The sequence below is a fragment of the Sus scrofa genome, chromosome 18 (assembly GCF_000003025.6).
Source record: "Sus scrofa isolate TJ Tabasco breed Duroc chromosome 18, Sscrofa11.1, whole genome shotgun sequence".
Classification (NCBI taxonomy): Eukaryota; Metazoa; Chordata; class Mammalia; order Artiodactyla; family Suidae; genus Sus; species Sus scrofa.
The window spans coordinates 10,555,692-10,573,225 of NC_010460.4; the positions used below are offsets into that span (position 1 = coordinate 10,555,692).

General features: G+C 47.1%; 1 protein-coding gene across 5 annotated transcripts in view; it reads left to right on the plus strand.

The window, feature by feature from the left end:
• ZC3HAV1 (zinc finger CCCH-type containing, antiviral 1) overlaps nucleotides 1–17,534 on the plus strand; it is a 59,109-nt gene that overhangs the window by 25,887 nt on the left and 15,688 nt on the right. For all 5 annotated transcript variants that reach the window (XM_013990770.2, XM_021078466.1, XM_013990769.2 and 2 more), the window contains 6 exon segments: nucleotides 177–429; nucleotides 4,230–4,991; nucleotides 6,363–6,461; nucleotides 9,400–9,523; nucleotides 12,137–12,311; nucleotides 16,232–16,349. In XM_013990770.2, the coding sequence (XP_013846224.1) occupies nucleotides 177–429; nucleotides 4,230–4,991; nucleotides 6,363–6,461; nucleotides 9,400–9,523; nucleotides 12,137–12,311; nucleotides 16,232–16,349 (1,531 nt within the window).

Below are 17,534 nucleotides of genomic sequence, written 5' to 3' on the forward strand. Positions count from 1 at the left end.
TGAGCGAGGCCAGGGATCCAACCCAAGTCCTCATGGATACTCGTCAGGGTTGTAACCCGCTGAGCCACAACGGGAACTCCCTCTGGAGATTTTTATATAAGCTTTCTTTAATGACTGTGCGGTACCTACAGAAACGTGTTTTATCTTTGGCTGTTGTTTCTGTCTCTCTTCTGTAGATATGCAAAAATTATAAGGGAGAGGGTGGAAGGCAGATTTGTAACCAGCAGCCACCGTGTGAAAGGCTCCATGTCTGTGAACACTTTACCCGAGGGAACTGCAGTTATTCCAACTGCTTCCGGTCCCACAACCTGATGGACAGAAAGGTCCTGGCCGTCATGAGGGAACACGGGCTCAGTTCGAGCGTCGTCCAGAATATCCAGGACATCTGCAACAGCAGACACCGCCGAAATAAACCCTCTGGGGCTAGAGGTGAGTGCTCTCCACCTTTTCTTTCTTTCTTTCTTTTTTTTTTTTTTTTTTTTTTGGTCTTTTTAGGACTGCACCCACAGCATATGAAGGTTCCAGGCTAGGGGTCTAATCAGAGCTACAGTTGCCAGCCTACACCGCAGCCTCAGCAACACCAGACCCAAGCCGTGTCTGTGACCTGCACCACAGCTCACAGCAATGCCAGATCCTTAACCCACTGAGCCAGGCCAGGGATCCAACCTGAGTCCTCATGGGTACTAGTCAGGTTCGACTGGCAACCACCATTCTAGTTTCTGTGTCTGTGAATCTGACCACTCTAGGATGCTCATATAAATGAAATCATGTAGTATTTGCCTTTTTGTGACTTGGCATCATGTGCTCACAGTTTATCCATGTTGTAGCCTGTGTGAGACTTTCCTTCTTTTTTAAGGCTGAATAATATTCCACTGTACAGATGTACCAGAGCTTGTTTACACGTTCATCTGTTGATGGATACTTGGGTTGCTTCTGCCTTTTGGCTCTTGTGAGTTATGCTGCCACGAACATGGGTATACAGATATCTCTTTGAAACCCTGCTTTCAGTTCTTTTAAGTACATATGCTGAAGTGGAATTCCTGGATCACATGGTAATTCTGTTTTAAATTTTTGAGGAACCACCATACCATTTTCCACAGTGGCTGTATCATTTTCCATGCCTATTGGTAATGCACAAGGGTCCCAGTTTCTCCACCTGCTCACCAACACTTGTTAGTTTCTGTCTTTGAATAACAGCCATCTTAATGGGTGTAAAGTGAACAGCACTCTTTCTTAAGTATTTCCATGTTGTTTACTGGAATGAATACTTGCAGTTTTAATGTCTTTACGGCATGGGTATAGAGGAGGTGAGTTTTATGAAGCCAATAGAATACCTAATTCTAAGATTCTGTGAGAGGTACTAAACCATTCCATCTTTTTGTATTTGAGAAATGGTTTCTGGTTACAAGGGACTTTCACCTCAAATATCTCATTACTGTTCCTCACAGCAACATCATGAGGAAAGGCAGGTGTACTCTTGGCTTCACATAATGGATGAGGAAACAAGGCTTGGCAATACTAAGTGACTTTTCTTGCAGCCAGCCTTAAATCATTTTTAGAAGAATGAAGGGTAATACGGTGAATCAAGAAAAGTAATGCGTTCAGTGCCTCTTACCACCAGAGAGGAGGGGCGCTCACATGTTCTGATTCCATGTCTCCTATTTTTTCTCCCATACCAGAGTGTTCTCTGAACAGGGGAACCTCTGAAGGAACAGGCTTTGGTGTATTTTCTCAATACAATTTTTTTGCTTTTTGCTTTTTTTTTAGGGCCACACCCGCAGCATATGGGGGTTCCCAGGCTAGGAGTTGAATCAGGGCTGCAGCTGCCAGCCTACACCAGAGCCACAGCAACACGAGATCCGAGCCACGTCTGCGACCTACACCACAGCTCATGGCAACACTGGATCCTTAACCCACTGAGCGAGGCCAGGGATCGAACCCGAATCCTCATGGATACTAGTCAGGTTCTTAACCCCCTGTGCCACAACAGGAACTCCCAACATACATTAATCATATGTGAGAGAGAGTTTTATTTGTTGTTACAGTAGTTTATCTACCCAGTTAAGTCTTGTAGGCGGAGGAGGAGGCTGGCTTGTGCTATATCCCTGTGCCACACACGCACATACTCCACACACATACACACAAAAACAACCATCGACGTACACACGTACCTCCCCCACACATGCACAGAGCTCGCACACAACACGCATAATACAGACACAGCACACACTTCGCACACATACATGCCACACAAACACAAGCGCATTCACACATGCATTCATAGACACACTTCGCATACTCGTGCACACTGCATACACCACACACACACATCTCACCAGCAGACATGTCACACACCCACGATGTATCATATACATGTACCTCACACATACACACACACACCCATGCATGCATGCGTGCGCACAAACACGTATATACCACACATGCATATTGACTACATACCGGCACACACTTCATGCATACACAAACTCAGCACAACACATGGCACATATAAACATCACACACGTACATACCACACTTTACACACACTCACAATACATGCTCATTCCCTCCTTCCTCTCTGCTTCCCAGGGTTGTGACTTACCATATTTGTAGAAAGAGGCCAATTTTTAAAAAAAATTTATTTTGTTGAAGTGTAGGTGATTTACAATGCTGTTTTAGTTTCTGCTGTATAGCAAAGTGATTCAGTTATACATAGACATAAATTATTTTTCAGGAGTTCCTGCTGTGGTGCACTGGAAATGAATCCGACTAGTATCCATGAGGATACGGGTTCAATCCCTGGCCTCGCTCAGTAGGTTAAGAATCCAGCATTGCCATGGCTGTGGTGTAGGCTGCAGATCCGGCTCGATCCCAAGTTGCTGTGGCTGTAGTGTAGGCTGGCAGCTGTAGCTCCAATTCAACCCCTAGCCTGGGAACTTCCGTATTCCATGGGTGTGGCCCTAAAAAAAAAAAAGCAAAAAAATTTCTTTTTCATATTCTTTTCCATTATGGTCTGTCACAGGCTAGTGAATGTAGCTCCCTGTGCTATATAGGAGGATCTCATTGTTTATCCATCAAGGATACATACATATCTACTAGTTTGTGTCTTCTAATCCCAAACTCCCAACCCTGCCCCCCGCCACCCCTCCCTCTGGACAACCACAGGGCTGTTCTCTGTGGGAGTCTGTTTCTGTTTCATAGATAAGTTCATTCTGTCGTATTTTAGATTCCACATATAAGTGATATCGTATGATATTAGTCTTTGTCTGACTTACTTCACTTAGTATCGTAATCTCTAGGTCCATCCATGTTGCTCTAAATGGCATTATGTCCTTTTTTATGGCTGAGTAGTATTCCGCTATGTATGTTGAGAGGCCAATTTGGGGGGTTATTATTCACTTATGGTTGGGCATTTGGGGCTAGATGACGGACTCTGGAAAATATTTTAGCTTGAATGAAATCAGACCTTTTTTGAAGTTTCCTTTTTGTTGTTTTTCTAAGTATTGTGCGTTCTTGACTTGGGTACACCTCCACCACAGTATGGGCAAACTCTGAACGAATTTCGAAGCTCTTCTGTGATTGGCATTAGTCTGTGTGCCCTCCCCTTCGCCATCGCAGTGACTGTTGACTGGAACTAGGGGACCGTGGACAGCGCCTCCTAGGCGTGTGGGCGTTTGGGGGCTAGAGTCCCAGGAGAGAAGTCGAGAAGAGCCAGGGTCAGTTCTCCTCTTATCCTGGGCCGGAGGATGGTGTTCTCTTCTGGTCCAACAGGGGATTCTTCGTCATCATGACCACCTTCTCAAGATTTTCACACCCCAGTAATTTGGTGGAACTTGGAGAGCAAACCTGGAAAAGCTGAGGAAGGGCAGGGGTGAGAGGTCAGTCCTAAACTTATCTATGAAACGAAACAGACTCACAGATGGAAAGAAGAGACCTGAGGGGCTGGGGCGGGGTGGATTGGGAGCTTGGGGTGAGCAGGTGCAAACTAGTATATACAGAATGAATAAACAGCAAGGTTCTCTTGCAGAGCCCAGGGAGCTATATTCAGTAACCTGTGACACACTAACAGAAAAGAAAAGGAAAACAAATAAATCCGTAGAGTTGAGTCACTTTGCTCTACAGCAGAAATGAACACCATACTGAAAATCAACGATAGTTCAGTAAAACGTTTTTCTAGAAAAGTGGGTCATGTGAACGCTAACTTCCATCGTTCTGTTTTTCTTTCCCAGCTCCTTCCTCCCATCGTAGAGACAGAGGGAGAAGCAAGAGCAGGGAGCGATTATGCCAGGACAGTGTCGAATTTCTTCCATCTGCTTCGGCTGCTGCTCGGGTGTCCCGCACACCCAGTCCAGACTCTGCCGGCCGCCACTCCTCCCCAGACGATGGCCTTGTCGAGCATCTTGCCACCAAGTTCAAGGGTTTGGGAAGCCATGATTGCCCTCAGCTTTCCTCTGTCTCGTCTGCAGCCACCAGCCAGGGAGGAACGGGTCCAAGGGGAGGAAGCCAGAGTTTTTTAGAGAATGGCAGCCCAGAGTCTCTTTTGTTGGTGAATTGCGGAGGTTCTATTTTCAGTTTGGCTTCACCCCCAGCTCCCAACTGGAAGGGCCCCACCTCCTGGCAGAACAACAAGGACCCCAGTAGAGAGAGTTCGTTTTCTCCGAATCAAGCCGTCACCTTCTCTCCTCTCGGTTCTCCCCAAACGCCCCAAGCCACGTCCACCAGAAAGAGCCCGACTCTCTTTTCCTCGGATTTCGTGAACCTCGAGGGCAGAAGTGGGAATCAAGATGGCCAGCCTTTCCAGCTTTTTCATAATAACGTTGATGCAGTGGCCACAGATGTCGCTTCCAGGAAATCTTTAAGCTACAAAAGCGCAACTAGCAGACAGAGAGAAAAGTCGTTACCTAGAAGCCCGGACGCGGGCGCTGCTCACGGTCTTCTCCAGCCGGCTGGCAAAGTGGCAGAAGATGCAGCTGCGGCGGCCTTTGGCAATGGTAAATGCCTAGAGAAGACATTCTGGGCTGGTCTGTCTGCAGTGCCACCTCGTGGCTCTAGTAAAGTGATGGATGAGACGGCTGATGTCAGTAAAACTGGTGCCACTGGTTCAGGCTTGACATCAGCAGTCAGAGGGGAGAAAGATGTGTTGCCTTCTGTTCTAGAAGTCAGAGACTGAGAAGCCTCTGCATGGGGAGACCACTGTCCCTGCTCCAGGCAGCACACTGCCCAAGGTTCCTCTGATAACACCTTCCTTAAGTGGCAGAGGTGCAGCTGACCCCTCGTGGTCAGAAATCTACTCAAATCTCCATTGAGTAGAGGAGAATTACAAGGGAGCTTCCAAGGAGGACTTTAGACTCATGGAGAAACAGGAGTTCCCATCAGGGCTCAGCAGTTAGCGAACCTGACTAGCATCCGTGAGGACGAGGGTTCAATGCCTGGCCTGGCTCAGTGGGTTGGGGATCCAGCATTGCTGTGAGCTGTGGTGTAGGTCACAGACGCGGCTCAGATCTGATGTTGCTGTGGCTGTGGTGTAGGCCAGTGGCTACAGCTCCGATTCTACCCCTAGCCTGGGAACCTCCATATGCCGTGGGTGTGGCCCTAAAAAGACAAAAAGACCAAAAAAAAAAAAGATTCATGGAGGAACAAAGGGGGCCCCGTGTCTAGTGTCTCCAGCAGAGCAGCTATGGCTGGTGGTTTCTCTTTGGATGTTCCTTAGCAGTTATTAAAGGGTGGGGAGGTCTTGGGTTAAGGAGCGATACTGATGGGAGACTGACGTGTGAAGACGGAAGGACCAACCGTAAAACCCTTATGGAAGAAGCGGCCACATTTATTGAGAACAAGAATAGTTCAACCATGGTTTAAGAAATAAATACAACTCTCAGGGGACCCTTATGTCCATGTGTGCTTTCATGGAGGGGCTGTAGGTTCTCATGAGCGATACATGAATCTTAGAAATTTTCTTTTTTCTTTTTCTTTCTTTCTTTCTTTTTTTTTTTTTTTTTTGTCTTTTTAGGGCCACATCTATGGCATATGGAGGTTTGAAGGCTAGGGGTCAAATCAGAGCTGCAGCTGCTGGCCTACACCACAGCCACAGCAACACCAGATCCGAGCCATGTCTGCAACCTACACCGCAGCTCACAGGAATGCCGGATCCTTAACCCACTGAGCGAGGCCAGGGATCGAACCTGTGTCCTCATGGATGCTAGTCAGGTTCACTAACTGCTGAGCCACAACAGGAACTCCTGAATCATAGGAATTTTCCTGACCTGGACCCCCGTTTCAGATATCCTTTCCCCCTGAGATCAGATGTCTTGATTTTTGGTTTCGTTATTAGGATCGGCACACGTGCAGCCTTTTTTGTTTTGTAGGTTCTGCACCTGACGCCAGGAGTACTGCATCTTCCATGATGGATGACCACGGCTCAAATGAAATTTGTCTTGACCATCTGGATAAGGGTTGTCAGCTTAGTAAGTAACTTAAGCACTTTCTGGAAGCAGAAACTTTATTAACAGTGATGTGGCTAACGTTTGCTGATTGTTTACCGTATGTCAGCTGCAATACTCGGACTCTTAACATGCATCTTCTTTAAACTTCACATCAGCCTTAGGTTTTGTTGTTAACCTGTTTCACGGATGCACAGGCAGACCTTGGGTGTTGACCCTAAACCACAGCCACTTCACCCCTGCAGATCATTATACTTTCTCTTTTTTTTTCTTTCTTTTTTTTTTTTTTTTGAATGTGCCTGTGGCGTGTGGTACTTCCCGGGCCAGGGATCAAACCCACGCCACAGCAGCAACCCAAGCCACTGCAGTGACAGTGCTGGATCCTAACCTACTGTGCCACAGGGGAACTCCTATACTTTCTCCTTTTTCAGTTCAGTTTTAAGTGAACTATTATATTTAATCAAGGACTCATCTTTTTACATACTAAAAGCAAGCCAAAGTATCCCAGCAGACACATCTTCAAAGTTCATTTCCCGTCGTGATTTATGCATTGCCTCTTCTGGGCCGTGGGCTCTTTGCAGTTGCCCCTCTCGTGAGTACTGAGGGACCTGTGCCCAACATAACCAGTGGCTTGTGTGTCATTCCAGCCAATGAGCCACACCTGTTCACTGTCCCCTTCTACCAAGTTTCCTATAGAAATGTCCCATGGGATGGCTTGGGCTGTGTTGCTGCCCTCTCGCTCTGTATCACTCTCTCCCTTGCCTGCTTCTGCTCCAGACCTAGGCACCACTTCTGTTTCATTTGTTTGATCACTTTGTGGTCTTAGATGCACTCACTTTGTGTCTGAAGAGGAGATTCTGCCCTGTGTTCTCTTAGACGTACGGCCCCAAACATAAAAACCTTTAACTTAAAAAAATGTTCTTTTCGACCATGGGAAAACATACATAAGATGGATTTTACCCTTTCACCGTCTTATCCATTTTTAAGTGTATAGTTCAGTAGTGATCACTCCATTCATCTGGTTGTGCACCCAGTCTCTAAGAACCCTTTTCGTCTTGTGAAACTGAAACTCTGAACCCATTTGGCAAGGGATCATTTCCCCCTTTTGGCAAGGGATCCCCTGGCAGCCACAGTTTTGGTTTCTGTTTTTATGAGTGTGATTCCTCTGTGTCCCTCATGTGAATGATGTCACACAGTATTTGTTTTGGTCTTTCTTCTTGGAAATTCCCAGGCTAGGGGTTGAATCAGAGGTGCAACTGCTGGTCTACACCATGGCTCACAGCAACATCAGATCCTTAACCCACTGAGTGAAGCCAGGGATCCAATGCGCATCCTCATGGACGCTAGTCAGGTGCTTAACCCTCTGAGCCCCAATGGGAACTCCTATATTTGTCTTTTTCTGACACTGGCTTATTCACTTACCACAGTGTCCTCAAGATTTGTCCATGTTGTAGCCTTTGTGAGACTTTCCTTCCTTTTTAAGGCTGAGTGTTATCCCATTATGTTCTAGCATGTTTTGTTGATCCACTCATCCGCTAATGGACTCTTGAGTTGTTTCTGCCTTTGGCTACTGTGTGTAATACTGCTGTGAACACAGTTGTGCAAAAATCTATCCAAGACCTTGCTTTCCGTTCTTTGGGGTATAGTCCCAGTAGTGAAATTGCTGGAGCATATGGTAAATCTATGTTTAGTTTTTTGAGGAGCTGCAATTTTCCATAGCAGCTGTATCATTTTACATTTTCACCAATAGTGCACCAGGGCTCCAATTTCTCCATGTTCTCGCCAACCGTTGTTAATGTCTGATTTTGTTAATTTGTGTGTTTGTAGCAGCCATTCTAATGAGCGTGAGGCAGGAATGGACTGTATCAAATGCTGCTACTTTTGAATCTACCAAATCTCAGGCAGTACTGCTCTGTGGGTTTCCCCGTGACATCCGAGTCTGCCTCTACTGCTACTGAAGTAGTCACTTATTTATTCATTTATTTATTTTTTGCTTCTTAGGGCCACCCGCTGGCATATGAAGGTTCCCAGGCTAGAGGTTGAATCGGAGCTACAGCTGCTGGCGTACGCCACAGCTACAGCAACGCCAAATCTGAGCTGCGTCTGTGACCTACGCCACAGCTCATGGCAACGTCAGATCCTGAACCCACTGAGCGAGGCCAGGGATCGAACCCGAGTCCTCATGGTTACTAGTTGGGTTCATTTTCACTGAGCCGTGACGGGATCTCCGTACACTTTTAGACATTTCAAGATAATCTAAACATAAGGCAAATTGTGAAAAACAGAACTATTTTCTGTACTTATAGATTATAGGCTTATGACATTAATTCGTTATTCGGCAAGCAGTCATTGAATGGCTATCTTTTGCATGCCCTGCTCTCTGCCAGTAAAGCAAGGGAGATGCAAGCTAAACAATGATGCAGGCCTCTCTTCAATGAGTTTGTCATTAAAATGGGGCATCAGAACATCCGCAGATTAGAAAACTGCCTAAAATACATGAATAATAAAGCCCAAACTAAAGATGGGGTACTGGCTGGGGGATACAAAATAGAAGTCAGGTCAGAAGCCTAAGAGATTAGTGAGGGAATTCTTCTGGAAGGGGTGCTTTTTAGGCCAGGGCTTCAAAGAAACAAGCAGTTGGCCATGCAGGAGAGTCTTTCGACTCAATAAATTCATGAGGGAAGTGCAGAAGGTAACTGTAAATTTACAATGACCTCAGATTTCCTTGTGGATAATGTGGCTTCTGGGGGGGGTTAGCATTTCATTTTCTGGCGCATCTCCATGGGTGACAAAGGAACACGGAAGTAAGGGTTTGGGGCAGTACAGGCAGGGGCCAGCATGAATGGCGGTGGAGCCAGGCCATGTGCCTGCGGGGCTGGCGGGCTGGGGACGGCAGACCTTGATGGGGAAAGTTAGCGGTGAATTTGGCTGAATCGGTCAGACCTCTCTTCTGTCTTTGCAGAGAACTGCAGCAAAGTTCACTTCCACCTGCCCTACCGGTGGCAGATGCTCAGTGCGAACACCTGGATGGACCTCTCGCTCATGGAGAACGTCGAGGAGGCCTTTTGTGACCCCAAAGTCTCCGTGTAAGTTGGTGGCCGGACTGGCTTATGAAAGCCACAGCATCAAAGGAACGCCTAGTGCTATGTTTATGGGAAGAAGAAAAAGCAGGTTCCCCTCAGGATGCCGTTCAGGTTAACTCTTGGGATAAAAAAGGCAAATGCCTGCTGGGTTAATGAAGAAAAAAGTATAAGTGGGGTAGGTGTGAAGTCACTCAGGGCCTGGCTGATACAAGGGGTTCTGGGATTGTTCCCTTAGGTGAAATAAACAAGGACACAGTATTTGTTAATACTTGGCAGCATGTCCTGGAGAATAATACGATGCAGGGGGCGGTTTGTATTCCTCTCAGCTCATCACAGGACTATTACAAGTATTGAATGATGAGCTTGACAGAGCCTTTGGCGGAGTTCCCTCTGTGGTTCAGTGGGTTAAGCATCCAGCATTGCTGTAGCTGTGGCGCAGATTGAAGCTTTGGCTCAGATTTGATATGTGGCCCGGAAACGTCCGTACACCATGGGTGCGGCCAAAAAAGAAGAAAGAAAAGAGGGGCTTTTCTTTAATTTCATGGTTTGAGGAAATGATTTGAGTCACTTCATATAGTTCTGGGCAGGATTTGGTTGAACGCGTTAGCATGTCCTGCCTTCCTTCCTGCTTGCTGTATTCTGTATCCTGGCGGTTTCTAAGAGGCTGCCTTCCATTTCTGTTTCTTGTAGGGCTGGTAGGGGCAGTACCACTCCTAAGCATGTGTCTGTTTCCTTTTTTTAGAAGGAAATTCTTGAGGGGAAATAGGGACATTTCATCATCCACACATTTAGTGAAATGGGGTAGAGATTCTGTGTGGCTGCCTTTTGCCACTAGAGGGTGACATCAACCATTTTCTTATTTCTGGGTGTGTTCCCCCCACCAGATAAACCTGAAGCAGGGTTTCTCAGCCTTGGCCCTAATGACTTTGGGGACCAGATAATTATTTGTTGGGGGCCAGTGTAGCATCCTTCGTGGCATCCACCCGTGATAACGCTCGTTTTGATAACCGGAGATGGCTTCAGGGCTGTCAAATGTTCGGGTGGCAAAATTGCTCCTGATCGAACATCCCCAATCGAGGGGGTGTTTCTTAGATCGGTAACACTCAAACTTTCTGGTCTTGGGAGTCCTACGTAGTGTTAAAGTGTATTGACGATCCCAAAGAACTTCTATTGATGTGTATACTGATATGTATTCCGCATTAAAGATCACAGCTGAGGTGTTCTCTTGTGGTGCAGCGGGTGGAGGACCTGGCACTGTCACTGCCGTGGCTCGGGTTGCTGCTGTGGCGCAGATTTAGCCCCTGCCCCCAGGAGTTTCCCCAAGCCGTGGGCACAGCCTAAATAGAAAAAAAAAAAAAAAATCACAACTGAGAAAAATTAAAGGATTATTGATTCAATGAAAATAATGAAATTAATTCATTAAAAACCAATAATAAACTCATTTATGTTAATGTAACATCTTTGATAATGACCTGTACGTATAAGCGCTTACAACTATATATATGTATAACTACAAAAGTAACTTTTCCAAAACAAAACCAAATTTGTTGTGAAGAATGAAATTGTTCTGTATTTTGCAAATTTATTGTGTTGTGAAATCGACATCATGTAGCCTCTGGAAAACTCCATTGTGCCCCCGTGAGGGTATGAAAGTGAAAAAGGCAAGTAATGTCTTAATATTACGATGAGAATAACTTTGACCTGGCTGGCACCCTGCAAAAGTCTCGGTCTACACTTTGATAACTATTTAAAGAATAATGATTGAAGGAGTTCCCGTCGTGGGGCAGCAGAAATGAATCTGACTAGGAGCCATGAGGTTGTGGGTTCGATCTCTGACCTTGCTCAGTGGGTTAAGGATCCAGTATTGCCATGAGCTGTGATGTAGGTCCAAGATGCGGCTCATATCTGGCTTTGCTGTGGCTGTGATGTAGGCCAGTGACTACAGCTCTGATTCGACCCCTAGCCTGGGAACCTCCATAGGCCGTGGGTGCAGCCCTAAAAGGACAAAATAAATAAATAAATACTGAAAGTGACCTACTGTGAGTTTCTAATTGACTTTTTTTTTTGTTTTTGTCTTTTTTCTAGGGCCACACCCACAGCATGTGGAGGTTCCTAGGCTAGGGGTCAAATTGGAGCTGTAGTCGCTGGCCTACAACCACAGCCACAGCAATGCGGGATCCAAGCTGCATTTGCAACCTACACCACAGCTCACCCAAACACCAGATCCTTAACCCACTGAACAAAGCCAGGGATTGAACCTGCATCTTCTTGGATACTAGTCAGATTTGTTTCCACTGAGCCACGACGGGCACTCCCTCACTGACTGTCTAACACTGAGCCACTCAAATGTTTTTTTGTGGGTACAGTTTCCTTTGGGAATATTTCTCAAAGGAAGAACACATTTTGTGACACCATTAAATACGTGGGATAGGCAGGTTACGTGCCTGTACTGCAGTTTTTCCTTGCAAGCTGCATACAGGAAATTCAGAGGTCCCCTTCAGCCCTCCAGTTTGAATTCTGTCCTCTTATCAGGGACGACCACGGTGTGGAAAGTATAGAAAACAAGCGTTTTGCTTCAGGGAAGCATGTTGTTAACACTGAGCTTTCCCTTCTCAGCCTTTCTATTGGAAATTATAAACTCAATTTCCAGGAGATGACTTGTGATTATAATCCCATCCGACGCCTCTCCACGCCTTCATCTGTCACGAGGCCGCCCGGTACTGTCTTCACCACGAAATGGGTTTGGTACTGGAAGAGCGGACCTAACACATGGGTTCGATATGGGGAGAAGGTGAGTACACTGCCTCCTTGTGGACACTCTTGTGTAAACTACCCAACTTCCGAAGAAACTCTGATGCCTGCCTGGTTACCGTGGGGCCGGAACCTGGTAGAGGATGCTGTACGTTTTTACGTTATACCCACAGCCCTGTCCGCACTTTTTCAGCAAGTACGTACTCCGATTGCATCATAACAATTATAATTTTTTTTTTTTTTTTTGGTCTTTTGTCTTTTCAGGGCCACATCCACGGCGTGTGGAGGTTCCCAGGCCAGGGGTTGAATCGGAGCTACAGCCGCTGACCTACACCACAGCTCACGGCAACACCGGATCCTTAGTCCACTGAATGAAGTCAGGGATCAAACCTGCAACCTCATGGTTCCTAGTCAGATTTGTTTCTACTGTGCCATGACGGGAACTTCTTTTTTGCTTTTTTTAAGGCCACACCCTCTGTACATGGAGGTTCCCAGGCTAGGGGTCATCTGTAGCTGCCAGCCTACACCACAGCCATAGCAATGCAGGATCTGAGTTGTGTCTGCGGCCTACACCACAGCTCACAGCAATGCCAGATTCTTAGGCAACTGAGCGAGGCCAGGCATCAACCTGCATCCTTGCTGATACTAGTCGGGTTTGTTACTGTTGAGCCACATCGGCAACTCCCCTTGAGATGACTCTCTATGTGTTGGTACAGAAATGTACAGAGGCCATTGCTTTCAGCCAGAAGAGGGGCAAGAGTGAGCAATCAGAAGACTGATGGAGGTGGCCACTGGGATTCAGTCACAGTCTGGATTCAGAGAGACTGGAAGATGCTAGGCTTACCCACAAAGGGACGGAGAAACAGGGGAGAGAAGTTTAGATAAGCAGAGCTTCCGTGTAATGTCTTTCTTCACTTTGATTCATAGGATTAGAAAGAGAGGCCTGCTGTATGGCACAGGGAACTCGTTTCAGGAACCTATATGGGAAAAGAATCTGAAGAAACATGGATATATGCGTACACATAACTGAATCAGTTTGCTGTACACCTGAAACTAACACAACCTTGTTAATCAATTATACCCCAGTACAAAATAAAATTTAAATTAAGAAATAGGAGTTCCCGTCGTGGCGCAGTGGTTAACGAATCCGACTAGGAACCATGAGGTCACGGGTTCGATCCCTGCCCTTGCTCAGTGGGTTAAGGATTCAGCGTTGCTGTGAGCTGTGCTGTAGGTCGCAGGGGCGGCTCGGATCCCAAGTTGCTGTGGCTGTGGTGTAGGCTGGCGGCTACAGCTCTGATTTGACCCCTAGCTTTGTATGGGCTCTTCTTCGTTTAAGCTGAGGATCATGGCAAAGTGCACTTGCGGAAAAGTGACTCCCCCGTGAGGGGCCGGTGGAAGCAGGAATTATAAACTCCAGTTCTTCAGCTTGGTGATTAGATAAAATAACTAAAGAACGCTCAGCAGAGAATAGATCACATTTAAATTTATACAAATTCTGTCACTCATGTTCCCTACTAAAACATCAAGAAACTTTTTTTTTTTTTTTTTGCTGTTTAGGGCCATGCCCACAGCATATGGAAGTTCCCAGGCTAGGGGTGGAATCAGAGCTGCAGCTGCTGGTCTACACCACAGCCACAGCAATGTGGGATCCAAGCAGAGTCTGCAACTTATACCACAGCTCACAGCAACACCAGATCCTTAACCCACTGAGCAAGGCCAGGGATCTAACCCGAAACCTCATGGTTCCTAGTCGGATTCGTTAACCACTCAGCCACGATGGGAACTCCTGACTGAATTTTTTTTTTTTTTTTTTTTTGGTCTTTTTGCTATTTCTTGGGCTACTCCCGCGGCATATGGAGGTTCCCAGGCTAGGGGTCGCTGACTGAATTTTTAATAAGAGTTGGGCAACTGAAATTTCTGGGCTAGGAACCTTCTTGATAGGAACAGGGAGAGTAGAAACTTTGGCCAAAAAAGGGTAGATGCGTATGTTTTGACAGTGAACTCTCTGGAAGGTAGAATTAAGAGGTGGAAGTTTAGGTGCTAAGCCAGGACTTGGCGCCTACACAGATGGGGGCCAGGGAGAGGACAGAGTTAGGAGTAACTGGAGGTGGAGCCAGGGACTCATGGGCTTTGCATCAGGCAGGGGGTGCAGACCCAGACCCTGGAGAAGTTTCCTCGCCGATAGCCAAGCTTAGCCACTGGGAGAGCTGGCCTTGAGGGGCAGGAGTTCATTGCCCAGGCCCAGGGCAAGCCACAGCTCTAGAAAGCCAAGAAAGGCAATAGTGTAGGCACAAGACAAAAGCCAAGCCCTGGGTACTGAAACTGAGACGTAAATTCAAGAATACATAATAAAACAGAACACTGTAGGAGTTCCTGTCGTGGCTCAGTGGTTAACGCGTACAAGCGGGAACTATGAGGTTGCAGGTTTGATCCCTGGCCTTGCTCAGTGGGTTAAGGATCTGGCATTGCCGGGATCTGGCATTGCCGTGAGCTGTGGTGTAGGTCACAGACGCAGCTCAGATCCCATGTTGCTGTGGCTCTGGTGTAGGCTGGCAGCTCTAGCTCCCATTTGACCCCTAGCTTGGGAACCTCCATGTGCCTCAGTGGGGCCCTAGAAAAGGCAAAAAGACCGAGAAAAAAAAAAAAAACAAAAAAAACACCACTGTAAACCAGCTATAATGGAAAAAGTCAAAATTTAAAAAAAAGAATACATAATAAGCACCCCCCAGCTTTTTTTTTTTTTTTTTTTTGCTTTTTAGGGCCACGCCTGCAGCACATGGAAGTTCCCAGGCTAAGGGCTGAATCAGAGCTGTAGCAGCCGGCCTACGCCACAGCCACAGCAACGCCGAATCCCAGCCACATCTGCGACCTACACCACAGCTCACAGTAATGGTGGATTCTTAACCCACTGAGCGAGGCCAGGGATCGAACCCACGTCCTCATGGGTGCTCGTCGGCTTTGTTACCACTGAGCCACAATGGGAACTCAGCCTTCATTCCACCTTGAAACCACGCTTTCTCATCGGATGATAGGCTGAAATAGCCACAATGTTCTACTTCATGCCAGGGGGTTGGATTCTGTTAGACAACGAGTGTAGCCCTGATGTCTGCTCGTCGGGTACAGGTTGCTCTGTACACTTGGCTCATATTTTTTTGTTTTGCTTTGTTTTTAGGGCCGCACCTGTAGCATATGAAGGTTCCCAGACTAGGGACTGAATCTGAGCTGTAGCTGTTGGCCTGCACCACAGCCACAGCAATGCAGGATCCCAGCCGTGTCTTCGACCTACAGCACAGCTCACAGCAACGTCAGAACCTTAACCCACTGAGCGAGGCCAGGGATCAAAGCTGCACCCTCATGGTTCCTAGTTGGATTCATTTCCGCTGCGCCACAACGGGAACTCTTGGTCGTATTTTATGGTAGACTTAAAAAGAATACTGTAAAGATGGAGTTCCCGTCGTGGCGCAGTGGTTAACGAATCCGACTAGGAACCATGAGGTTGCGGGTTCGGTCCCTGCCCTTGCTCAGTGGGTTAACGATCCGGCATTGCCGTGAGCTGTGGTGTAGGTTGCAGGCGCGGTTCCCGAGTTGCTGTGGCTCTGGTGTAGGCTGGTGGCTACAGCTCCCATTAGACCCCTAGCCTGGGAACCTCCATATGCCGTGAAAGCGGCCCAAGAAAATAGCAAAAAGACAAAAAAAAAAAAAGAATACTGTAAAGAGCTCTATTTTTCAGGCTTCCACCAAGGGTACGGTTGGTTTCTGCAGGGTCAGCTGTGCTCCCAGCCCCACAGTGGAGAAAAGCCCAGAAGAGGGTGACATGGCCCCATGTGGAAGCCTTTGCAGTCTGGTTTGGGAGGCAGAATGCATTCCTGCTCAAATCCCAGAGCTAAAATACAGAAGCTCTGTCATGATAGAAATGTCTTAAAAGCCTCCTGAAGTCTTTCCCTTTTTTTTAAATAGAAAGACAATCAGATTTCAAACATTGACTCTGCGTACCTGGAGTCTTTCTTTCTATCCTGTCCAAGGGGAATCGTGCCATTTCAAGCAGGCTCACAAAACTTCGAGCTGAGTTTCCCAGGTAAGTGGGAATGTGGCGGTGGTGCCTTTCGTGGGAAGCTGGCCTGCAGCCTCCGTGTAGGGGAGGGGACACAGGGGCCATGGGAGCTGCACTCAGGACTGGGGTTCTTTCTAGCAAGGCAAGCAGTCCAGGGGGTGGGAGCCAGTGGCAGCCTCTGTGCTGCAGAGCCTTGGCCTTGACACACAGTAGCTGTGCAACACGTGGAACAGCATTGTACAATGGGGGACAGGATGATGTGGTCTCTGGGGTTACTTCTGGCGCTGCCATTCTAAATCTCTGGATTCCGAGAGTTCCCTTGCAGCACAGTGGGTTAAGGATCCGTCGTGGTCACTGCACAGCAGCTCCAGTGGCTGCTATGGTGTGTTTGATCTCTGGCCTGGGATATTCCACAGGCCGCAGGTGCAGACTCCACCCCGCCCACCACCCACTGCAAAAAAAAAAAAAAAAATCTCTGATTCCAGGCGGGTTGCTTCTCAGGTGGAGGCAGAATTTTCAGGTGCCAATGACTGCATTAGAGTCCTTGGGCCTGTAGGTGCCTTCGAAATGTTAGAACCTTGCTGTTCCTTTTAGGTTTCATCATCTAGGTCAATGTTTGATCCATCACCTTTCCTAAAGACCTTGCCTTCTGCCATGTTTATTTGAGCCCCCTAGAAAGATCTGGTTACCTTCTGCCTTTTCACTAGCCATATAGGATAATATACTTTTTTTTTCCTATTGTTTTTTAAGGCAGCACCTGCGGCATGTGGAAGTTCCCAGGCTAGGAGTCGAATCAGAGCTACAGCTGCCAGCCTACACCACAGCCACAGCAACACAGGATCTGAGCCTGCGACCTACACCACAGCTCACGGCGACTCCAGATCCTTAACCCATTGACTGAACCAGTTATTGAACCCGCATCCTTGTGGATACTAGTCTGGTTCGTTACCACTGAGCCACGACAGGAACTCCCAGTAATTTACTTTTTAAAGGACTCATGCTGGCAAAAGCTTAGACCTAGGAGTACAGCATGCATGAATTGAAAATGATACGTCACATTCGAGGTAGGAAAAAACTTCAGGATATAGCTACCTCGTTCTAACCCATGATCACTGATGCCTGGTAGAGGACAGTTTTCACGGGTGATGTCTTGTTATCTGGTTGCCCTGGCTCTCGTCTTTACCACCTGACTTTGGTTTAAAGAGTAGG